The sequence below is a fragment of the Talpa occidentalis genome, unplaced genomic scaffold (genome assembly GCF_014898055.3).
Source record: "Talpa occidentalis isolate TD23 unplaced genomic scaffold, MPIMG_talOcc4v2.1 talOcc4.10, whole genome shotgun sequence".
Lineage (NCBI taxonomy): Eukaryota > Metazoa > Chordata > Mammalia > Eulipotyphla > Talpidae > Talpa > Talpa occidentalis.
The window spans coordinates 100,077,036-100,101,778 of record NW_023600993.1 but is presented as its reverse complement, the minus strand read 5'-3'; the positions used below and the strand labels follow the sequence as shown (position 1 = coordinate 100,101,778).

The window sequence follows — 24,743 nt, the reverse complement described above, 5'->3', positions numbered from 1 at the left end:
TTTAAAGAACCTGCGCTTTAGAGTGAGGCACCAAGCCCTAGAATTTCCAGCCACATGAACCCATGAATTCTCCCATATCGCAAGCACAGCCCTTTGTGTGAGGTGTGGCGTGAACCCAGAGCTCAGCAACTGATGTGAAATGTACCCACAAAATTGAGGTAGATGGATGGCTTTGAAGCCATTTTTAGGAGTGGACTTTGTTTCCACAAATAAAATCTTATCTAAAGCAAACGAAAGTGATTCCGCAGACGTTTGCATTTTCATTACTTACTGAAAACCTTCTCCTGTTTAAGGGTCCCTTGAAGTCCCTGCAAGCCACCCGGCCAGTTTCTCCCTTCATTCCCTGGGCACCAGGCGTGTGCTGGAAGCTTGAGAAAGAGCCGCAAACGGGACAGACAGCAGACTGGTGCCTGCCCCTGCGGAGCTCACATTCTGGAAGGAGAGATAATAAAAATGTAAATTCAACCTGACAGGAGATCATTTCGGGGGTGGGGGAGAGGGTGCTCAGATGGGCCTCTGGCCAGCTCCCTGAGCCAGAACAGCCGAGCTGAGACCTCGGTTTTCCAGGTGGTTGGTGCACAGGACGGGCGCCCTTGAGGCTTAGCCTTCTGTGCTCCGAAAGAGGCAAACTAGTAAAAGGTTTGGGAACCTTCAGTCTTGCTCTGCCACTCATTCGCTGTGCATCCCCGTGAGCCTCTGGCCCTCTCCGGGTATGGAGAGCTGTGAGCACACAACCTCGAGAGGCTGATCCAGGGGCCTTAGCCAAACACGTGCAAAGCACGGAACATGCGCTTTCAAGGTTTTGCATCCAAAGGGACAAAAGACTGAGGGACAGAGTCCACCAAGGCAGTGCCCTCTGGGGTCAAAGAAAGTGTCTCAGCCCAGAGGGGATGATTGCTGAGTCCAGAAGCCTTTGAAAGCTTTGCTGCTGCAAAATGAAGATGTTCTCCCATCTCCTATGCCTGTCTGCAGGGACAAAACAAGGTGGCAAGAACCCAGAGCACTCTGCGTCGCTGTCGGCAGCCCTCCGACTGACTGCAGCCTTGGAAATAAATGGTCACGTCAGCTGCTGAGGAGGGTGAGCTCAGGATTTCAGATGAAAATGAAATAAGAGGGAACACAGCCCAGAAGCGATGCAAAGTAACGACAAGGGGACTAAAATCTTCCACTGCAGCAAGCCGGGTGCTGAGAGCACTGCAGTGGGGTGCTGACCTCAGACTTGGGGACACTGGGGGAGTGAGCTCATGCCCTGTGTTTCTGGGATCCAGGGCTGTGTGGAAGGAGAGGGTACCTGGGTCTCTTGCCCCACCCCTACCTGACCAGCCGGTGTGTCTCCAAATCAAACAGCCTGCAGTGAGAGCTATGGGGCTGGCTAATTTCAACCCCGGGCTGAGGAAAGAGAGGCTCAACCATGACAGACTCCTCGCAAGAGGAGACACGCTGCAATCCCAGGAAATGAGACAAGAGTAACAAAAACCATCTCTCCTGGCACCTCCAATCCTGACGGAATCCGGCTTCCAGGGCCACTTGTGGTATTACAATCACAGCTTCTTGCTTTCTTGCTGTGGCCCCGGGAGCAAGTTGCTTACCTGTGTCTCTGGTCTCTCATCTCCAAAACAGAGACTAGTTCAGACAGCCAGGGTGAGAATTAAATGTAAAACTCTGACACCGGTATCTGGCACATACTATAAATGCTCTCAATAAGTTAATTTCAATTTCTATCATTACATTGTTTCATATTCGCATTAACTATATCTCTAGATGTATAAGTAAAGCAACATAGCACCAGCCAAGTTCAAAGGCCTGAGTGTGTTGATACTAAGAACGTGTGGCCTAGATTCACAGCAGGCACCCTCCTGGTTCTCCCCTCCCCATTTACCCAACTATCTTCAGCAATCACACCCTATTCCACGCCCAGCCTCCCTTTGAGCCTTGCAAAGCATCTGCCAGTGCATAGCTCTCTGATGAGCTGTTTTTCCTCTTAAGAAAGGAAACCATTAAAAGTAGGGGCTAAAATCTTAAATGCCTACAGGAGCCAGGCAGGTAAAGCAGACAAGTTAAGTGAGGTCAGTGTTGGACACTAAGGAATGGTGGCGACTGTAGCAAATTGGAGAATCCAGACCCCCATGCAAAGGAAAAAGGAGCTACCAGCTCTAGCCAATATTTGCCAGAGAGGATTGTAGAGTTCAAGGTTGGCAGATCTTCTAAGTTTTCAAGGGAAAACAGAAACCCAGCTTTTTACATGAAATCTTCTGATGTTCAAATATTGGCATGTGATTAATTATTTTTAAAGCATGGAAGTTCTAGCAAGACAGGTCTGTTTACTGCCTCTGAAGTTAAGGGATAGAGCCTGTTACTAACTGCTAAACAAGTGCCCTCTCCCTGCAAGAACCAGAACATCCTAGCTGGGCTAAAGCGACAAGGAACTCCGGACAGATCTTAATTAAGCTCCAGGCAGAGGACATATTAGTTGATAAAAACTTTGCAGAGGAATAAGGGAAAGCATCTCCTGAGGGCTAGAGCAGCAGAGAAAAACTGAAAGAAAGAGGTGGGCTTTTGAAATTGTGTGAGGAAAATAGAAAAACCACAATCCCGAGGAGGAGGGACAGACGGAGGTGGAGCTGGGGAGTTAGAAGGAATTGCAAGCAAGTGTGATCCCAAATGTCATAATCAGCACCCTCCTGAGGTGATCCTAACCCTCTAGGCTCATGACATTTGAGATGGCCCCAACAGTGCAGGGTCTCTCAGGAGAGATCAGGGGCTTAGGTGGAATTGCTCGAAGACATCAGGTTTCTCCCAGCACATGGGATTGCTTTTGTGCCTGCGCCCTCACTAGACTCTCTTCTAGGACTGGAAATGTGTCTTTTGTATCAGAGTGCTGGCTGTACTGAAGGTTCATGATGAAGGTTCCCATGATCCAATGGATAGAACCAAAGAAAAAAAACAATACATCAAAGAGCAGGGTACACAACCACACCGCCAAGACTTCCCACCTCACCAGACAGGAAAACAGGCAAGGAGGTCGATGCTCATTGCACACAGCAGCCATGAGGTTGTGGCGTCGGCACAGAGTAATCGCTCGCAGGGGTGCCCGGAAAAAGACAGTAACACCCTATAAAGGCCAGAGTTGGTAAGGCCTAAAGCAGACCCCAAGTCTCCAGGAAATGGACACAACATGCAATCTCTCAGAGCTCTAGTGGTAGTCCTGGATCTTTCCAGAACAAGTCAGATATAGCCCCGTCTCAGGAGACATGGTGCCACTGACTTGTGCCCAATCACTATTCTCAAGGCACAGGTTAGACCAGAATGAGGTCTCCTGACTCCCAGTCCAGAGAACCCAGGAGCAGAGCCAGAACAAAGGTGAAGCCAGGTGGGGAGCAGGCCTCAGGTGCAAATTTTAAGGAATCACCAAAAAGCTCACTAATCAAGATAAATAGTTTGCTACAATATTCTTAAATCAAAAGTAGTGCCAAGCAAATCCATGATGAACAAAACATCAACGTTTTAAATATAGACCTAAATAAAGCCATGCACTTGCATGTTTCAACCTTACCCTCTGCACCCTGATCCCAGCTGGACCCAAGTGATAATTGTCTGAGACTTGGAGGAACTGGTTGTGTGGAAACCTGTGGAAGATCATTCTAGGCAGGGGCATCTTCGGACAGAAGCTTTTGGGAGAAGGTGACCTCCAGAGAGGCAGCAGGCGAATGCCCCATCCCCCCCCCCACCCCTCTGGCCCAGCAGCGCTTTTTTCTACAAGTCTTCGCTGGAAGACATCCTCTTAGATCCCTGCCAGGAGAGCGAGGGAAAATTCTACCCCACTGCTCTCTCCCCTGAGCCCCTCCTAACTCGAACCAACTTGCAAATCTCAGCCTTTTCATCTCCAGAGGAAGGATGGATGAAAAAGTTTGGACAGCTCTGGACAACCCTTCATGCCATGGAAAAACAATCCAGAACTTTATGACTTACTGACAGCAGGTTATGAATGGGAAGGAAAGCAAATCCTTAAACCGCTGACAGTAACTCCCTTTTAAGGTGTTTCCTCGGGGCCGGCGACGCCACATCCTCCTCCGCCCCCAATACTAATAGCAGCTTGTTTTTCTGGGACAAACTGGAGCTGGTCAGTCTGACAGGCCTGGCCTGAGATCCAGCTTTGCCATTGCTGGGTGATTCCAGATAACTGACAGGTCAGCAGCTCAAGCCCCCAGCACCTGGGGGTACCTTTGTTGATGGGATGCAGATTGAGGGGCCAACACTCACACACCATGGGCACAAGGGATGCCAGCCAGGTCACCTAACGTAGCATGAGAAAAAAAATATATGCAAAGCTCCATGTTTTTTAAAGGTTTGCATCTAACAAAATTTTAAATATATATATATATATATATTAACCCACCAGGGCCCAATAAAACAGGTCTGTGAGCCAAACCCACCCACTGGCACCTCCCGCGTGCTAATACCCAGCAACCCGCCTGCACCTAGCAGGTGCCGAGAGCATCGATCAGCCTCATCTTTCCAGAAAACTTTCCCAGCATCATCAGCATCCACTTGTCCACAACAGCTTGGGGAAGGATGCTCCTCGGGAAGGAAATGGAGATATGAAGAGAAGAACTGAAGATCTGGGAGGCCCTAAAGGGAGGGAGGAACTGCAAAGAGGGAATTCCTTAAAAGGATTTAAGAGAATTTTATTGGACATGGTTTAGTACAAGTCAGGGATAAGATCAGACAGTAATTTAACTCCTGGGCACAGCAAGTGCCTGAGCCTGTGGATATGGGCTGGAAGGGGTTGGGAAGGAGTGTTCTTACTGGTGGTCTCCATCCTGTTCGGAGGTCTTCTTCCAGAGGTCACTCAATATATGACTCAGGTCCACAGTGCTCCAATAGGCCCGGGCCTCTGGCCAGCCCTTCTCGAGAGTGGCTCACAAGGGCTAGCTGGGCCTACACAAGGGGAAGCAAGGCCTGATCCCTGGCCTACTCAAGCCACCTGCTAACTCAGGTGGGCTGAAGTCAGACCCAGCAGGTGGCATTTCAAGTCTTCCACGTCGGAAGTTCTCAAGGTGTGGTCCTCCAGCCAGCAGCATCGGCGTCACCAGGGAACTTATCGGAAGGGCCCCTCCCAGCCCCACAGAATCAGAAACGGGGTGGCAGGGAGGCCACTTGGGGTCTGACAGGCCCTCCGGAGGATTCAGAAGCACAATAAAGTTTGAGACCTCCTGCTCTATAGCCTCATCCTGTGGCCTGCAGAGAGTCATGTGTCTCTCTGAGATGACACAGGACTGTCCTCGGTGTCCCTCCAGCATGCTTTCAGGAGCCTTGTCTGCCTGTGCCCAAGGGGGGTGGGGAGGAGGGGGTGGTGGAATAACACACCCTCCCGGTCCTGATGAGAGTGTCCAGGGGGGGGAACAGACAGCAGTGAGGAAGAAGGACACCAAACCAACGGTCAGATGAGCGACGGCAGCAGGGACCAAGCCACCATGTAGAGAGGGGTTCTCAGCGTACTTGGGGACCACCTGGCCACGGCAAAGCCACACACTGTCCCCAACACCCCTCTCCAGGGTCGCTGCTGTCTCTCCTGCTCAGGGCTGTTGCCTCTGCTGTGCCACCCTGGAAAACTCTTCCCAAGATGGGCCACTTCCCGGTGTCCAGGATTCGGTGTAAATGCCACCTCCTCAGAGGTCACCTGATAGTCTCTCTCCCCTCACGCTGTGCCCGGGCCTTGCTCTGGCTTCTGTGCCCTTCGCCCAGAACCTGCTGGTTAGCGGCCCTCCTGGTTCTGCCTCTCGCCCAGCAGAAGGGGAGTCCTTGGAGCTGCGCTGTTCCGGCCGCCTCCATGGCACCAAGGAGGCAAAGTCTGAGCACCCTAACCCTGTTTCTTCTCCCAAAGCCCCAGAAAGAGCAGGTACTCACACCTCGGGAGCCTGCCGCCCGCCCTTGTCATAGGCAGGACCCACACCAGGGTTTCTGAGCGGCCTGTCCTTGGGCTCTGATGCTGGAGAACCCGGGGCTGGAAGGAAAAGTGAGGAAGATGTCGGCAAAGCGACCCCAAGAGGCCGCCTCTGCGGTGGCGCCTCTTGGCAGAACCCTCCGACGCAAGCCCCAGCCAACGCACTGCTCCAACCGCCTGCCAGGTAAGGCGAGCTCCTGCCCACCTGGTGGGGACCCGGACTGCAGGACCCTTCCCCAGGGCCCCAGTGTTAGGCCAGAGGTGCGGGTGGTTGGCCTCACAGAAGCCGGGGCCCTACTGCACGCGGCCCTGCAAGGAAAGCACCTGGCGTGGCAAGCGCCGTCCCCAGGAAAGTTCAGGCAACAGTCGCCAGAGGGGCTCGAGGGCAGCGGCGCACTGGGACCTCCAGGGAGAAGGCGCACGTGCGCCCCCCAGGATGTTGGGGCCCGCGGGGCGCGCGGCTGGGGGCAGCGCAGCGCGAGGGCGTTCCTGGGCGCGGAGGCCAGGGTGGGGCCGGGCCCGCGGGCACCCGACCCGCCGGGCGCAGCACCCCCAGAGCGCGCGACTCCCGAGGTGGGTGCGCCGCGGGGCGCGTGCAGCCCCAGGGCAGCCGAGCGCCGGAGCCGCAGGGCTGGCGCGCCGGGCGGAGCGCAGGAGGGTGGCGGGGGCGCCTGGCACGGCCAGTCCCAGGCCGAGGACCCGGCGCGCGGCTGGGGCGCCCGGGCGCTGGGTGCCCCCCGCGCGGCCACTGCGGGGCTGCGGGCGAGCCTGGCGCCGCGCTCCCCGCCGCCCGCCCCTCTCCCCGCCCCGCGCGCAGTCCCCTCCCCGCGTCCCGCCTCCCCCCGGCCGCCTCCCTCCCTCGCGGCCGCCGCGCAGCGCTCCCGGCGCACTCGGAGCCCGGCGGGACCGGGAGGCAGCGGCGGGGCGGCCCTGGGTCCGTGGGCGGGAGCCGAGCCGGGCCGGGGGGCCGAAGTTTGCGGGCGGCTCGGGGAGGCGGCGCGCGCGCCCCTGGCGGCTCCGACCCCTGGACGCGCCCTCGCCGGACCCGCAGCGGGGGACACCGCCCGCCCGGCCAACTCCGGGGACGCCGCGCCGGGAACTTGAGGTGGGAACTTCGCGAGCTGCAGCCTCGCCGGGCGCGGCGGAGCGGCCCCCGCGCCTGCCAGCTCGGGCTCCGGGGGCGCTGCACGTGGCCGGGGCCCGGCGCCCGCCGGAGGGGAGGCTGGGGCCACGGGGGACGCGGGAGCAGCTGCGGGCGGCGGCACGAAGCGCGCTCCCCACGGTCGCGGTGCCCGTGCAGCCTCGGGTCTCCCCGAGGGGTCCCCGCGCGCCGGGCCGGGCGTTCCACGCCTCTGGGCGCACCCCGGCTGCGGCGGAGCCTCCTCGCCCGCGCCGCGTCACCGCATCCGCCGAGGAGGGGATGCTCTGGGGCGGTGGGAGGGGGCGTCTGTCCCTCGCTCATTCACTCTATCCGCGGCGCAGAAGGGAGCAGCCCCTCGGAGGGCTCTGTGGAGTCATTCATTAACTCAGCCAGCTGTCCCGAGTGCCCCTGTGCGCCCGGCGCAGGAGTCCAGGCAGCTCTGCTCACGGGAGGCCCCAGTAGCTGGCTGGGAAGGTGAGTGGCTGCCCTGAGCCCCAGGGGCGCTCTGGGGAGCGCCCATAGCGGGAGGAGCTCGGCCTGGCTGGATTGGAGATTTCGGGTGAGGAAGGAAAAGGGAAAAGTTCATTCATTCACTCATTCATTCATGGGCAGGAAAAAGATGGGTGGGCCGCCATATGCGCAGCTGACCATGCCAAGTGCTCAACATTATTTAACTCGTGTGAGTTATTGAGGCAGCCGTGAGGAGACGGTTAGGGTGGGTGCAGGGTGGGCCGGAGGCCAGCTGGCAGTCCAGGGACAAGTCTGATTAAGACCCGGCTGTCCCTTGAGAAGATCGGAGCCCCCAGGGGGGCTGCGGAGGTTGAGGGGCAGAGCCTGGAATAGGGCTTGGATAGGAAGAAGAGGTCTTTAGAAATCTCCTGGGAAGGCGGTAGGTGGGGGTGGGAGGGACTGAGATACTGAACTAACCTTCCTGGTTAACACAAGCCCCCACCATGAGGCCTATTAGTTGAGCTGTCCAGGGGGCAGGCATTTTTCTTACGCACTTCATGTTCTGTGCAAGTGGGTGAGACAAACACTGAGACCTTGAAACTGCTGTAACTCACTACAGGGAGCCTCATCCCAGGAGTCCCCCCAAAAAGTGTGGCCCTGCTGGAGCCCCATCCCATGCTGGGGCTAGGGGGAGGGACACATGGCCAGGGCCTGCCAACTTTCCTGATGGCCTTCTCAGGTTGTGTCCTCAGGGCGCTCTGCAGGGGCACCCGCTGAGTGGGGAGAGAGGGAAGGTGTGTTGAGGAGCAGGCGAGGGTGGTCGCTGGGGACTGCTGTCATCAGTCATTAGTAAACCAGCCCATTCCAGTGGAAAGTTGTCTGTCTCAGGACACTCTCCAAACCCAAGGGAGACGGAGCGTGCACTGGAAACAAGACCGCCTCAAGCGCTGTCCCAAGGGTGGAGCACCTTCCGGGGACTCCTGGAGCCTGGTAGGGGCTGCCACATGGAATTCCCTGCCCCAGAAGAAGGTGGGCTCTGGCAAGAGGTGAGGGAGATGCCCCTGGGAACAGCAGAACAGCAGGTGCCTGCAAGCCAGGAGACTCACACCAGAACTAAGGAATTCACCCCGGGACCCCCAAAGGCTGTCCTTTCTCACCTCTCTAAATTCATGAATGAGAGTCAACATTTCCAGTGGCCAAAGATATAGGGTTTGGGGGTACACTCTTGGTTGATTCATTAAAGCCAAAAATGGAGCCTCTGGTGGAAACTGGTGGCTGAGAGAATCACTGCAGATTAGCATGAAAGGGGGAGGCTAGCAAGTCTAGTTGTGGGCACTCAGCCGTGGTTGGCCATCTTTTTAAATCTAGCAGACACTATGTGATTAACAAAATCCGAGTATAAAGTGACTGTGCTGCAGAGAGGCTCTGAACCAGGCCTCTGCCTTTCCCCTGCTCTGTGGGGACTTGGCCAGCACCCGCACCTCCCCAGGCAGGCACAGCCAGGCTCATCCCCACCTTCTTCACCGCCCCACACAGCTTACCCCAGAGATAGCAGCCTTAATCTTACTAGGACAAAAGAACAGAGGGGTTGTTTAAGCAGGTGTCCCCTCCCTGCCGCCCCAAAGTCCTCACTGCTCCTCCAAGTCTCTTCCCTCTGCTTATGCCAGTATCCCCAAATGTCAGGCTACTAGGAGGGAAAATGAAAAGGCCTTCCAGCTCCCACCCCCAAACACCTCCTGGTAGAAGGCAAAAAAAAAAAAAGAACAAAGTGCTCTTGGTGACATTTCTGCCAGCAGCCGCAGAGCAGAGAGGCTCCAGGGCCACCTCTGTCTTTCGTAGGGGACAGGAGGAAGGGACTCTGGCACATTTTCTCATTTGGGGGAAGATGAGGGATGGAGCGAATAGCTCTTCTCCCTGGAAATATTCTCTCCCCTTCCACCTACTGTGCTTGGGCCCCAGCGCACAGGCAGCAGGGCTGAGGACCAGCGTGGTCAGATGTGGCAAGGACAGACAGACAGCAGGTAGCTGAGAGAGACAGATTCTCCATCCGGGCTTCTTGCGGAGATTCAGTGAGCCAGAACCTAGGCCAGGCTCACGCTGGATCTGTTTCGAGTAACGTTTTAAGGGGGGGTTAATGCACGTGACCTGCCTGTGGGTGAGCCCAGCCAGGGGCCCCGGCTCTGACAGGGGAAGCCACGCTGGCCGTGACGCGTGGCAGGCCCAGGGTGGGGACGTGGCTGGGGTCCCTTGGCTGTCACACAGTGAAGGACACAGGTTGAGAGCGTGGTCTGGGAGAACCCAGAGCCTGACAGGTGGGCACGGAGAAGCTTCTTCTTAGCCTGGGACTTGTGTTCGTTTCTGTGTGCTACGGAGTTGTGCCCATGTAGTGACTTTGGTGACACAAATTTATTCCCTCCTGGTTTGGGGAGAGCAGAAGTTCAGATTGAGTCTCCCTGGGCTAAAATCAAGGTGTGCGGGGCCCTGTTCCTTCCGGGGGAGAATCCGTGTCTGTGCCTCTTCCAGCTCTGGAGGCTGCTGCGCCCTTGACACATCCCTCTGTGCCCTGCTCATCACGGCTCCTTCTCTGACTCTTGCCCTCCTGCCCCCCTCTTACTTGGGGTTCCTCTAGGCCCACCCAGGACCATCTCCCATCTCCAGACACTCGATCTCATGTCACCAGCAAAATCTCCTTACCAAGTAAGGTCACGTGTTCACAGGTTCTGCGGATTAGGACACGGTCATCTTTGAGGACCATTATCCCTCCTCATCAGTTTATAATCTGCCAGCATGTACTCTGCCAGAATATAGTCTGCCAGCATGGCCTCATCAGTTTAGGTTACAGATGGGGAAACTGAGGCCCAGTGCCAGGTGAGAGGGGGAGGAGTCCAGCCCTCTGGCATCCCCAGCGGCTCCCTGCTTCTCGTTCCTCCTCCCGGAGAGGACGTGGGAGGAGAGGGGTGGATCCCTGCTTAGAGCCCAGAGCCCCTCTAGCCAACACTGAGCCCTTACAATGAGGGCTGCAAGCTCTCAGGAGCTGTGCAGTGGTGACCCCAGTTAACGGCGGGGGTGCTTAGGCACAGAGAGGTGGAGCATTTGCAGAAGGGTGGGCAGGCAGCCTGACCCCCTCCCCCTGGCTGGTGGCCCACACCACAGTGGTCTCTGCTGCCCAGAGGCCAGTGGCAGCCCAGAGCCTGAAAAAAAACAGGTTAATTTCTTGCTCTGCTTTGGTACAAACACAGTAAGAGTAAAGGTGTTTCTCCCGGCCGCGGCTTGCCTGCTTCTCCTCATCTCCAAAGACTTGCCAAAAGCTTGCCAGTGGGAAACAGAGACCAGAGATCCAGTTCCTGGTCAGCTGCAGGGGGGCCAGATCACCCCATCAGGAGCCAGCAGTGAGGGAGGCACTGAATGCCGAGGTCAAAGAGCTATGGCTGGGGGCCCCACAGGCCCCCTTGGGTCCTGACTTCATCACTGTCACCTAAGTCAAGAGTTTTCACATCTCCAGCCTCCAGTTCCTGGTGTGGGACCAGGGTGTAAACGGTCGTGCCTGTCACTCAGGGAAGGCCAGGGCCCTGCCATCCGCCCTGTCACCTACCCTTGACTAAGGAGGTCGAGGGGGTTGCTGTCCAGCACTGCCAGTGTCTGCACCTCTGGGCCCTCCTCTACTCAGGAGAGGGGCAGAGCCCCAACCTGTGGAGTGGGCTGAGGACAAGCACAGAGAAGCAGAGCTGAGAGAGGCCACAGGTTAGCAGGACCTGGAGCCTTTTCATGTCCTTCATGGAATATGGCCATGTGGACAGGGGACAACTAAGACCTGCGCGACCATTCACCAGAGCCTCGAAATATTCTGTGAGGTTCCAAGCCCCTCCCCAGGCACAGAGAGGGCTGGCGATGGGCTGGGGGTACAGACGGCTATGAGCAGGCACAGCAGCCATCTCCAGCAAGGCTGGCTTGAACCCTGCTCCCCTTCGCAGCCCCCAGCCCTGCACCACCCCCAGGCCTAGCGCCCCCATCCCTAGTCAGACGCAGACTACAGAGCAGCCTTGTGGTGGGGCTGCCCTCAGAACTCCTTACATTTGAACTGATCACTTACCTTTGGCTGTGGACTGAGTCCTAGGCCGTAGCTGACGAGCACCATCTTTCTCCTAGGAGGAGCTGGGAAGCTAGCGTGCACAGCGAGTCAGGGCGGGTCTGCGAGCTTGCCGGGGGGGCTAGGTCAAGGTGGCCCAGTGCAGAGGGTTGTTCTCTCAAACCAGACGTGTTTCTACTTCTTCGGTGAAGTTCCCCAAGAACAGGATCCACAGAACCTTCTGGAACCCCAGGGAGATTGATAAGTTAGTCAGGGGGCTTCCTATCAAAGCGCAAAGCAGCCTTTACACCCCCAGCCCCTGGGGGACACCTCTTTTCTTTCTTGAACTTGATCGTACATGAGACTCCTGGGAGCTGTCAAAATGCCAAGTCCTGGCCTCCCCCTTGAGAAATATGATTAAAATTCTCTGGGGAGGGGCCTGGGAATCTGTATCTCCATGAGCACCCAGAACCATTCAGAACCTGGCACTTGGGGGTCCTGTGCTCTTTATTTTTCTTTTCTTTACCTGAATTAGAAGCCAAGTTGTGCTGACCACACTGCCTGCTGTACAGCACGCTTCATCCCTGGCCTTGGCCGGCCTCCAACTCGTTGCTCCTTCCTTCCAATCCCCAAGCCTGTTCCCCTCCCCCAGGCACCCTCCTTGTGGTTGATATCGAGCCTCACATGTGCTTGAGTCTGTGAAATATGTGATGTTGTATGTGTTCATTTACATAAATAGCATAGTGCTATAAACTTCTGTTTCTTTTTGCACTCAGCAACATGTCTTGAAGATGTAAATGGTGCTAAAGCTACATCTAGTTCGTTGGCTTCTCATTCCTGTTTGGTCTCCAGAAGCCCACCATCTGTGTCTACACCACTGTCCCTTCCTCCGGGACGGGCCTGGCCACCTCCAGCACTACCAGCAGCAGGGGATGCATGATCTTGGACTGTGTTCCTCTCTTAGGCCTGACTCCCCAGAAGCAGATCCTGAGTCAAGGATTTGAGCACAAATAATCCCTTAGTTGTAGGCACCAACATCCTTCCTTTTCCTCAGTACCTCTGATGGCTTTCCCAGAAGGCTGGACCTGACCACACTCCCTCCATCCCTGGGCTCTGGGGTCAGGCAATGCAGCGTTCAAATTCTGCTGGCTCAGGGCAAGAAAGGAGTCCCCCTGGGCGGGTAGAGGGGAGATGTCAGACTCGACCCCCGACTAATAATAGTAGAATCGTCAGCCCTTGGGGGGCAATTGCATATCAGGCATGGGTCGGCTGTCAGCTCATTCATCCTCGGGGAGGTGGGAGTTACTCACATCCCCATTTTACAGATGAGGAAACTGAGTCTCGGTTAGGACATGACTTGTCCAAAGTCACAGAGCCATTGGCCTTAAACCTACGTCTCCTGATTTCAGAGCCTGTGGATGTTTTTGCTGCTCCAACTCAACCACTTTTCCCCTGTATTTGGTTCCTCTTGCTACCATAACATCACCACGAATGGGGTGATTTCAAACACAGACATATCGCCTCGTGCTTCTGGGGGACATAGGTCTCAGGTGGGTTTTCTGGGGCTAAAATAAAGGTATCGGTAGGTTGTGTTCCTCTGTGGAGGGTCTAGAGTAAGTTCCTTGCCTTTTCCGTTTCTGGAGGCTGCCATTCCCTGGTTCGTGACCCCTCTCACCTGGCACTGTGTTGCTCTGAAACACTCTCCTGCCTCTCCCATCCTTTAAGGGTCCCGGGGACTGCATGGCCCCAAAGGACCCCAGACACTTCCCATCCCAAAGACAGCTGTCACATACATTCCCCCTTACCTAGCACATTCATTTCTAGGGATCAGAACTAGAATGAGGACTTGGGACTTCTTGTTCTGCCCCCTACCCACCCCACCCTGTGATGTCTACTGCATTAACCACTCTGGGCTGGGGTAGAATGCACCTTAAGCAGGGAAGTAGGTACTGGGTGCTGGGCACCCTCATAGCTCTGCTAGCCTTGCCTTCCTGCCCTCGCCAGTCAGCCAGGTCAAAACTTCCAGCTGAGGGCCTCCCCAGTGGCACAGCGGTTGAGCGCTGGGCTGCGAAGCTGCCCACAGCCTCTGCAGCGCCAGTTTGATCCCTGGCCGCTGGTGAGGGTCCCACATGGTACACAGACCTCTCCTGCTGCGCCCGCTGCTCCCCTCCGCAGTGTATTTCATCAGTCTGCCTGTTCTGTTCCCCACTCTGGCTCTGGTGGATTCTCTCACCCTCCCACGCTTCTGACTGTACCCAGTGCTTGTATAAAAAAAATAAATCTTTTAGAAAAAAAAAAATCTTAAAAAAAAAAAACTTCCAGCTGATTACAGCCCACCCCACAAAACACACAGAATCATCAGGTCATGTTGGTGGTCTGACACCATCCATCCATCCATGTGCAAGGCCCCCAACCCCAGTCACCTGGCGGAGGCCACACCCTCTCCAGTCCTTCATCCCATGTCCCACAGCCAGGAATTGTTGTCTTCCTTGGGGGCTCCTCACAGCGCCCCCTATCTGTCACCTCTGGAATCCTACATTCTCTCCCTCCCACCATTGTCAGCACACCTGTCAGCAGTCCTCCTGGAGTCCAACCCAAATCCTTCCAATTCTCCAGTCCCTTCCATTGGTCCAAGCCTCAGTCCTCTTTCCAGAATGACCACAGGGACTTCCAGCACTAAAGCCTGAGGTCTCCCCCTCAGGTGTATAGTAAACCCCAGTTCTTGTAGTCATGGCCTGCGAGGCCCTGCTCCATCTGGCACCCAGCCACTGACTCCCCACCTTCATCTTCTGGACCCTCCGCCGCACTCCTACTGCCAGACCGCACTGCCTTCTCTTGGGACTTGGGCCATCAGAGCCCACCCCCAGGTCAGGGAGGAAGGTCTTCCCATATCTTCTACCCAAGACCCTCACGGGCTTCTACCCAGGTCCTCACAAGGCTGGTCTGCCCCAGGGCCCCTTCCTCCAAGAAGTCCTCCTAGACCACACACAACCCCAGTCATTTTCCATCTGTCACCTTATTCTGTTTCTTAAAATGATCTGTGTACTCTGGAGATCATCTCCCCGCACTAGAATGTCAACTCCACGGAGACAGAGGCTGGTTTTTTTCTCTGGTTCTTTTTTTCTGTTTTGCCTCTAGACCTAGCACAGGTCTGAATATAGTAAATGTTCCATGAAAAAAATGAATGACGCCCCCTCAGGACACCTCCTTGGCCTCACCATCTCAGCCCCTTCCTCAAACAGCACCTGGCATGCCCTGAGCAGGCCAGCTGTCCCTCCTCCAGACTAGGACTCAGACACTGAGACAGGATAACTTTCCACACAAGACACTGAGGCTCTCACGGTTAACACAAACCATGAGAGAAAGAAACAAGGAATCCCTTACTGAGGAGCTTTCTGGAAAGGGAAATTGGGGAGAGTAGACAGGAGAAATTCCATAAGAGAATGCGTGGGGCGCTCACAGGGCTCTGGGGGCTGGCGGGACGAGAGAATATTCTTTGGCCTCCATCACCATCATTCTGAACAGAATGTCATTTCTCCTCTTCGGTGGCAAAGATAAAGCAGCCGAGCTGGAAAGCAGGATCGCTAACGTGAAGTGTCTAAAAGGAGTTCTTCTCACTCCTCGCAAGGTTCCTGGCAGTCTTTGCCTGAGGATATGGGTTCCAATTTTAGGTGAAGTTAAAAACACCCTCAACACTAAAATCAAATCGTTTTTATTTCAAACACAGGTGTACCCTGGTTTTCCAAAACCTGATCTGTGAAACTAGCTTTCCCCACAGATTGAGAGAAGAGATGCCTTGCTTTTGTGAAAGAATTTGTTAGGCAGGAGCCCTTTTCCAATGTGGAAACACCTCCCCAGTGCATATAAAAACGGTTTTTCATTCATACTGCTCCCTGAACACATCTATACCTCAGATTGGCATTTGGGTAGAGGCAATGGAATTGATAGATTTTACCAGGGCCACTTATTTCTACTGGGGACTGGGTGAGGTAGGGGTATGATTTTTAAAAGCAAGGTATTACACTCTAAGCTACTTTCCTATGCATCAGCTTAATTTTGGAAAGTTCCGTTGCTTTAATCCAAGGGTCTCAAATTCAAATGCCTGCAGAGGTAAGGAAACAAGCATACAGCAGTAGAGTGGAGCAGGTGTCAGAAATACAACAGGGAGGGGTGGGGACTGTGGTGGATTGGCATGCCCAGCCTAAAAAGGGCATCCATCTCTCAGCTGGAATTTGGGCCAAAATGTTGCCACATTGCCTAGCTTTTCAAGAGAAGCCAAGTATCTGCACTTTTTATACGCAAGTTCTCGATTTTCAAAACCATCTCCAAGCCAGACAAAATATTTGTGAACCACCTTTTAGCCCACGAGCTATGAAAGAATAAGCAATCTCTTTCTAGTAGAGCAAACCCTTAGCAGTGAAGGTTGAGGAGGGAGGAGTCCTCAGTTTCTGGGAAATGCTCTCCTCGCTGTGGCCTCACCTGCAGGGAATGTGCTCCTTTGGCAGTTCTTCCTGTGTTCCTGCACCGCCGGGCTTGAGCAAGTGGTCTGATGAGGACTCGGGCTTGTACAGAGATAACTCTAACACTGGCTGGTAATTGCAGTGAAGATAAATGCACCAGGTTGGGGGAGGGGAAGTGGATTGGTTTAGCTGGAAAAGTCAAGGAAGGCTTCCTGGAGGAGTGAGCATGTCTGTCCAGATGCTTGTTGATATGTGAGCCAACGTGGCACTATTATCCTCATGAGCATTTCTTTGGACAGTGCCTCTTATTTATGGCAGGTAACATCAGTTTTCCATTTATGCAAGAATAAGGGGCATCCCTTTACAACCAACATTCATAGTAATAATAGGCAATTATTGAATACCTACTATGTGCCAGACATTGCTCCTATGTACATAATTCATTGAATCCTCTCAACAATCCTCTGAAGTAGGTCCGTGGTTAATACCCATTTCACAGATGAGGAAATTGAGCAACGTCCAGGTTGAGTAACTTGCTCAGGCCACGTGGTGGTGAAGCCTGTCCTTCTAACCCTCACACTGGTGCTGCCTCCCTCAGCACTGTGAACATTTGGGCTTGAATTGTTGTTGTGGGGTCTGGCCTGGCCATCACAGGACATTTAGCAGCATCCTTGGCCCCTATCTACTAGTTGCTACTAGCACCCCCAAATCATGACTGTCAAAAATGCCCCTGGATGTGGTCACATGTCCTCAGGGGACAAAATCGGCCCTGGGGCCCCTTTCAAGCTCAATTAATACCAAAAACCAGGCTGACCTAGAGTTAATAACGGTTCAGGTGTTGGGTGACCTCCACCAGGATGCCAGCTCCGTGGGGTCCAGACCATGTCTGAGTCTGCGTGTGGCTGTGAATCCCCCATAAAGCTGCAGCTGGCACACCGCGGCTCCAGGTACATTTCCTGGCATCAGTGGTTGGATGGACGGAGGGCAGAGATGAGAGTGATGGTGTTCTGTTTTCCTCCTTGAGGAATGTCTCTGCTGGAACACTCATTGCTCACCTTGTGGAGGCTGGAAGCCCAAGACGGAGATGCCAGCATCGGTGGAGTTGTGGGGCGGGAGGGGATGCTCTTCCCAGCTTGCAGAGAGTTGCCTTCTTGCTGTGCCCCCAGAGTGCAGAGAGGATGCCCCGTGTCTTCCTATGCTCTGCGGGCACTAAGCCCATCACGGGTCGGGGGTGGAGGTGGGGTGCACACCCCCCACTGGGGCGTAGGGCCTGGGAATGGAGCCCAGCAAACATCTGCAGCAGCGTCTTTCCCCTCCCCCGCAGGCCCCAGAGGGATGTGAAGGCCCAAAATGACCCTCTTACCCGGAGACAACTCTGACTACGACTACAGCGCCCTGAGCTGCACCTCGGAGGCGTCCCTGCACCCCGCCTTCTTCCCGCAGGGCCACTCGCTCAAGGGCGTCTTCTACCGCAGGGCGCAGCGGCTGCGGCCGCAGGACGAGCCCCGCCACCAGGTGCACCAGGTGCACCAGGGCGGCCAGGCCGAGGACCGCCGGCGGCGCATCATCATCAACGTGGGCGGCATCAAGTACTCGCTGCCCTGGACCACGCTGGAGGAGTTCCCGCTGACGCGGCTGGGCCAGCTCAAGGCCTGCACCAACTTCGACGACATCCTCAACGTGTGCGATGACTACGACGTCACCTGCAACGAGTTCTTCTTCGACCGCAACCCCGGGGCCTTCGGCACCATCCTGACCTTCCTGCGCGCGGGCAAGCTGCGGCTGCTGCGCGAGATGTGCGCGCTCTCCTTCCAGGAGGAGCTGGTCTACTGGGGCATCCCCGAGGACCACCTGGACAGCTGCTGCAAGCGCCGCTACCTGCAGAAGATCGAGGAGTTCGCCGAGATGGTGGAACGCGAGGACGAGGACGACCTGGTGGACAGCGAGGACCCCGACAGCGAGGGCCCGGCCGCGGGCGACAGCCGCCTGGGCCGCTGCATGCGGAGACTGCGCGACATGGTGGAGAGGCCGCACTCGGGGCTGCCCGGCAAGGTGTTCGCCTGCCTGTCGGTGCTCTTTGTCACGGTCACCGCTGTCAACCTGTCCATCAGCACCTTGCCCAGCCTGAGGGAGGAGGAGGAGCAGGTAAGAGGCCAAGCTGTGCGCGGGGAGGCTTGCTGCGGTGAGGGGAGGTCTCTGAAGACCTGGGAGAAAATATTGTCGCCTCTTCCAGGAAGCCTTCTGTGACTGCCCCGACAAAGTAGCATTCCCAGCCCTTCCTGACATGGTGTTTACATCTGTGAGCCCTGCTCCTGGCTAAAACATGGGCTCTGTGCCTTCCCGGTGCTCAGCTGGGTCCCCAGTGTTTAGATAAGCCCAGACACTCAACCAGTCTTTAATGAATGAATAAGGGAATAAATAAATGGATGGTATGGTTTGTGATGTGCATGATCCAGAGCTAGGTGCATGACAAATAATTTCAATAATTATTTCACCAACTTGAGTCCTTTCTCATCTTTCTTATTTGCCTTCTATAAAAACTCCAGATACTGGCAAATACTAAATTGTCATCCATATTTTTTGTACGTTGGTGACTTAAAATATATTAAAATAATTAGCTTTAGCAATACTAGCATAAGGAAAAAGAACTAGCATAAGGCATAGATGTTCAATAGATTTCTGCAAATACTTGTTGACATCTGAATGAATAGAAAGCAAAATCCTAATTGATTTTTCTCTGTTATTTCATGCTCTTGATTTATTTTGCCATAATATCCCAGAGGCTTGCCTGTGATCACTAATATATAAGCATCTATGTGGATGTTATTTGTATATAGAGAGGTGTCTTTATCTCTCTAGCAGAAGGCATGGACTGGGCTGCCACTCTACCTGCTTCTTACATTCTCGGGGAATCTCCCGACATTCCCGGACAGGAAGTGCTTTCACACCCACTTGACAGATAGGAACACTGAGGCAGAACAGCTTGCCCAGACCCAGATCTGACCAAGTCCAAATTCTGTGTTCTCAGACATAGAAGTTTGGAAGCACATGTGGAACTCCTATCCCCCAGGAAACAATGATTGGCCCACACTGTGCTTCCCCAAATTTTAACTTGACTGTCAGCATTTAGAAGATGTTTTTCATTTAAAAATTCAAACTCCCAGCTTCTCTTAAAATAGATAGTCAGACCTGCTGCCTGCAGTCCCCCAAGGTAGCTCTTAGTGGGAGCTGCTCCCCAGTTCAGCGGCCTCCCGTGTGAGACCCTCAAACCTGCAAGTTGGAACCCCTCCCTGACATGTGGGACTTCTGAAAGAAATTTCAAGACAGTTTGAAGGGCTTGGATGGAACACAAATTGCATTGGCGACGCAGATAAGTGGTGTGAACCGAGTGTGAATACCATGCTGGCTGGCAGGTGTTGAGCCCTGGCTGTGCACACTCGCGTGCAGAGGGCTTTACACAAGCTCTGGTTGACGTCAGAACCACTCACCATAGAGAGTTTTCCACATACATATATTATGGAAGAAGTGGCAGTAGGGCCTCCCTGGTGGCGCAGCGGTTGAGCGCTGGGTTGCGAACCTGCCCGCAGCCTCTGCGACGCCGGTTCAATCCCCGGCTGCTCCCCGGCCACAGGAGGAGGGTCCCACATGGCGCGCAGACCTCTCCTGCGGCCCGCTGCTCCCCTCAGCAGTGTACTTCGGTCCTTCTGCCTGCTCTGCTCCCCGCTCTGGCTCTGGTGAATTCTCTCACCCTCCCGCGCTTCTGACTGTACCCAGTGCATGTATAAACAAAAAACAAACAAACAAATAAATAAATAACATGCCTCTATAAAAAAAAAAAAAAAAAAAAAAAGAAGTGGCAGTAGTTGCTACATTTATAATCACAGAGGGTTTCTGGCATTTTTTCATACATCGGATTTTAAAATAATTGTTAAGAAAACAGCATTTGGTAACAGTAAAATTACTTTTTGGTAAGTCTGAGGGGTAGTGATGAGGAAGGCAGGGCTAGACAGACGGCCGGGACTGGAATCTCATTTTGTCCACTCTGGCAATGCATTTGTAGGCATATTAGTAAACCTCTCTGTGCCTCATCCCATGTAATGAAACTGAGGGACAGCAATGAGTCGGCAGCAATGGCTGGGCGTGAGCTACAGGAAGTGCTAACTGTAAAGATGACACACACCTATCGTAAAAAAAGAGACAGTGCTCATCGTTTGAGACCCATTTGGAAGCACCTGAGCTCAGTATATCTTTCTTCTTAGCTCTAACATACTCAATCCTGATTTTATCAGGAAAATACTAATAAAGCCACTATCATTCCACTTCTGATACTTGCCTTTAAAAAAAAAAAACAAACCTGACCTTTTCCATGATTGAATTTGGAGACTAGTTTGGTTCACTTGCTCCTTATGCACATATTTGGGTGCTTACTGTATGCAGTACTATGGGAAGGCAAAATGATCAAGCCAAGTCTTCCAGCCTCAAAGAGCTTCAAGTATAGTGTGGGGAGGGGGAGACATTGATAGCCCCCTGACCAGAATTGTGAGACACATGCTGCAGGGGTGTATGAGCAAAGCCCATCCACTGTGCTGGATCTTTGCAGGGGTTGCACTCCAGGAAGGCTTCCTGGAGGAGGGGGCTTCCCTGGCCTGGCATTCTGAGACCACAAAGCCCATTGAAGTGTGAGCTCCTTTCTCTGGCCTGCAACATGTTCCTAGAGACAGAGCTTGCAGCTCAGGACTCATAAAACCCAGCTGTGCCCAGGAACCTGCCAGATGCCCCAGGCTAGAACCATGTCTGCTTTCCCTTCTGCCAAAACCTCTTTGAGACTGAGGTCCAAAGTCACGCGGGACAGTCTACCATGCAATTATATCTCAGTTCAGAGACACAAGCTGACAGCCAAGTACCAAATCCAGCACACAGGTAGCACCTTTGAGTGTTACCTTTGTATTGAATGAGCTTGACATTAAAACCCCAGGAGAATTCACATTAAACTCCAGATTTCCAGCTTCTCTTACAAATTTTGGTGAGGTGGTCTCCTGGGAGCTGGCAGGAGGCCAGACTTGCCAGTGGGCACCCCCAACCCAGCATACTCCCCCCATTTCCTTTGCCCCCCGAGCCCTTGAGTTGGGACTCTGGTCCAAATGCCAGTCCAATGCCCTTCCATCTGCCCCAGTAACAACTATGAATTGATCACCTGCCAGGCACTGGAGTCCCAGCAGTGAACAAACCACCCACCCTGTGGGGCTACAGTCTGCTGTGGCAGAGGGTCAGGGGATGGGGCAGAGGGACAGGCATGGGGGGAAGGCATGGCAAGGGGCAGGGAGAGACAATAAACATGATAAGTAATTTACAAAGTGTATTAAAAGATGCTAAGCATTCTGAACAAAGACCATGATGAGGGGGATTGGGGTACAGAACAAAGGGAAGAAGAATTGTTCTTTTTCTTTTATTAAGGGCGCTCACCATTGCCAAACAACACCTGTGCATCGCTGGGCCACATTCCCCCCTCAGCAGTGCCTGCCTCTAACCTTTCTACAGTTCCCAAGCTTCCAGCCCTCCTCTTTTACCCTCGCTCTCTGCAGACAATCTCACCTCTAGTTTAGAGAGATGATAATATAATACATGCCTATTACATGCATATAATACATGCATGCAGATGATAACATAATACATGCACCATAGGTCAGGCACAAGTCTTAAAAATCACACATATTCACTCATTCAATAATTATAACAAACTTAGGAGACATGTTTATCACCGTTTTATAGATGAGCAAACTGAGGCCCAGGTTTACATAAATAGCCCCTCGTCAGCACTGGCAGGGGCAGAGCTGGAGCCTCACTCAGGCGACCAGGATTCTAACTTAGGTCAAAACCTCTGTCCACGAGCCACACACACCTCCTCCTACCGAACCCGCCAGCTGCCTCCACCCCACAAGGAAGCTCCCCTCTGCTTACCTGGGGGTCCTCCTTACTTCCCCTCCACCCCTTCTTGGCTACTTTACACAATGTGTTAACCTTTTCTCTTTGTGTAGAACTGAGGGGAAATTTTTCAACAGGGGGAGGTGAAGCTGAAGCCAAGACCTGCTGGAAAGCAAGAGGTCAGAGGGTCTGGGTGTCAGGGGAAGAGGAATTCTGCAGGGGATCCCGAGTCAAGACTGGGAGGCAGCAGGAGTCCTGGGAGGCCGGAGCAGGTGGGCGAGGAGGGAAGCAGGCCAGGAAGTGGGAGAGATGGCAGCTGGGTCCTGAGTCATGTGTGCTCTGTGACATGGCGAGAGGAGGGACAGGAACTGATTCCTGTTCTCAGGGTCTCTCTGGCCATGTGTACCAACCAGATCAGCCCCGTGGAGGTGGCTATATCCGTCCCAGTGCCCTGGACCAGGTTGGGGACAATGGACATCGTGAGAAGGGGTTTGATTATGGAATCATTTTAAATAATGGCGCTTTGTGTATGGGAGGTGTCAGGATGAGGCAAGTCTCCCCCCTGGGTCACTGGGAAGGTGGCATTGTGGGTCACCAAGAAAGGAGAAACCACAGAAGTCAGGAGCCCGAAGAGACTAGCTCTAAACTGTTCCCAACACGCACACACACACGAAGTAATTATATCATTGATAGCAGTGCTAATACTGCAGTCATAATCATATTGCAGTGCATAAATGTATCAAGTCAACTCGTGTCCCTTAGACTTATGCAATCTTATAGGTCAATTATAGCTCAGTAAAAACAAATTCAAGGGGCAGAGGCCCCATGAACGATGGTAGAGGATTCCTGGGTCTTTGGTGTGGGCATGGTGTGAAAACATACATTTGTAGAGGTGTGAACCTAGACCCCTAAAACATATACAGTGTTGTAAATCAATGTTACCTCGATAAAAATAGTTTTTAAATAAATACATTCAAAAAAAGGAAAATCAGGAGCTTGGTTTAGGACAGGATGAGTGGGCAGTGCCTATCAGACACTCCAAGGGCGCAGACCCTCTGGGGTCTGGAGGTCAGCAGCCAGGTCAGGGCCAGAGAGAGAGAGGTGAGAGGTGGTCAGCGTGGAGGGCAGCCTGGAGGTGGCAGTTCATGCTCTAGGCCTGGACAGAACTTCCCGGAGACAGAGCAGATCGGTCTTATCCAGACCCTGGCTGAAAGCCCCCTGAACCCCCGCAGCTGACCTCTCCTGTGACCTCTCGCCTGTCTCCCAGGGCCAGTGCTCACAGATGTGCCACAACGTCTTCATCGTGGAGTCGGTGTGCGTGGGCTGGTTCTCCCTGGAGTTCCTCCTGCGGTTCATCCAGGCGCCCAGCAAGTTCACCTTCCTCCGCAGCCCACTGACGCTGATCGACTTAGTGGCCATCCTGCCCTACTACATCACCCTGCTGGTGGACGGCGCGGCCGCGGGCCGCCGCAAGCCTGGGGCAGGCAACAGCTACCTGGACAAGGTGGGGCTGGTGCTGCGGGTCCTGCGCGCGCTGCGCATCCTGTATGTCATGCGCCTGGCCCGCCACTCCCTGGGGCTGCAGACGCTGGGGCTCACGGCCCGCCGCTGCACCCGCGAGTTCGGGCTGCTGCTGCTCTTCCTCTGCGTGGCCATTGCCCTCTTTGCCCCCCTTCTTTACGTCATCGAGAACGAGATGGCCGACAGCCCCGAGTTCACCAGCATCCCCGCCTGCTACTGGTGGGCGGTGATCACCATGACCACGGTGGGCTACGGAGACATGGTCCCCAGGAGCACGCCAGGCCAGGTGGTGGCGCTCAGCAGCATCCTCAGCGGCATCCTGCTCATGGCCTTCCCCGTGACCTCCATCTTCCACACCTTCTCCCGCTCCTACCTGGAGCTCAAGCAGGAGCAGGAGCGGGTGATGTTCCGCAGGGCCCAGTTTCTCATCAAGACCAAGTCGCAGCTGAGCGGCATGTCCCAGGACAGCGACCTCCTGTTCGGCAGCGCCTCCTCAGACGCCAGGGACCACAACTGAGCCCGGAGGACACACCCCACGGCCGCCAGGACACCCTGCCCCGCTGCCCTCTGCGCCGCGTCGCCACCACCGCAGCCACTAGGAAGCCAGCCTCGAAGGCCCGAGCCGCCCGAGCGCCCACTGGGCCCAGTCCAGCCGCCCGAGGGGCCCGCCAGCTGCGCAGCACCGACCCGGCCCTTGCGTCCAGCCCTCGTGGGAATGGCCAGGAGCCCCACCGTCCCCAGCCCCGCGCCTGTGCCCTCCACAGGAGGTGGCTTGTCCTTCCCGCCATGTAAATAACACGCCCGGCAAAGACCTGCTTCATGGGCCGCCTGGAGATAAGCCACCAACAGCAGCAGCAACGCATCTGCTGTGGTGTGGACCAGCCTTTGCGAGGGAAAACGGGTGAAAGAAAAGACGACGCCTTCGTGGGGCTCTGGATGGGGAGCTTCCCAGCAGCGGGGCGGGTAACAAGCCTCCTCCCTCGGGTGGGTGGCCCAGGGTTGGGGCTGGGCCAGTGGAGTGGGAGGGGAAAGTGGGGTGTTCACTGCCTTTCCTCTCTGGTTTCTCTTTGATCCTCCCGCCTCCAGCCTCTCCCGCCCTCTCCTTTCTCCCGCCCTCTATGCTCCGCCTTTGCACCTTAAGGCCTGTTTCTCAAACGTTCCCCCAAGGCACCTCTAACATTGAACAAACACCAAGGGGCCCGTCAGCAGGGCTGACCGCAAAGGGAAGCGCTTCTTTTT

General features: G+C 54.6%; 1 protein-coding gene and 1 long non-coding RNA gene across 3 annotated transcripts in view; one reads left to right on the top strand and one right to left on the bottom strand.

Annotated features, from left to right (window-relative positions):
- LOC119236563 (uncharacterized) overlaps positions 1-6,322 on the bottom strand; it is a 48,772-nt gene extending 42,450 nt beyond the window's left edge. The window contains exons 1-3 of one of the 2 annotated variants that reach the window (XR_008552928.1): positions 6,269-6,322; positions 5,908-6,004; positions 272-432 (exon numbers count right to left, since the gene is read on the bottom strand). This is a non-coding gene — a long non-coding RNA (uncharacterized LOC119236563). Of the gene's footprint in view, positions 1-271; positions 433-5,907; positions 6,005-6,149; positions 6,182-6,268 lie in introns of those variants that run through there. The other variant, XR_005123099.2, reaches the window with a different exon arrangement.
- Positions 6,323-7,017: 695 nt separating this feature from the next.
- KCNG1 (potassium voltage-gated channel modifier subfamily G member 1) lies at positions 7,018-24,078 on the top strand. The gene is made up of 3 exons (XM_037500466.2): positions 7,018-7,049; positions 17,386-18,206; positions 23,251-24,078. Exons 2-3 carry the CDS (start codon positions 17,412-17,414, stop codon positions 24,019-24,021), a joined length of 1,566 nt encoding a protein of 521 aa, XP_037356363.1. The 5' UTR covers positions 7,018-7,049; positions 17,386-17,411; the 3' UTR covers positions 24,022-24,078.
- The last annotated feature ends 665 nt before the right edge of the window (positions 24,079-24,743 follow it).

Excerpts from the sequence above, each read along its gene's own strand:
- KCNG1 (XM_037500466.2), top strand. The coding sequence starts at position 17,412 with ATGACCCTCTTACCCGGAGACAACTCTGACTACGACTACAGCGCCCTG. Across the intron at positions 18,207-23,250 it reads TGAGGGAGGAGGAGGAGCAG|GGCCAGTGCTCACAGATGTG; the intron begins GTAAGAGGCCAA and ends CCTGTCTCCCAG.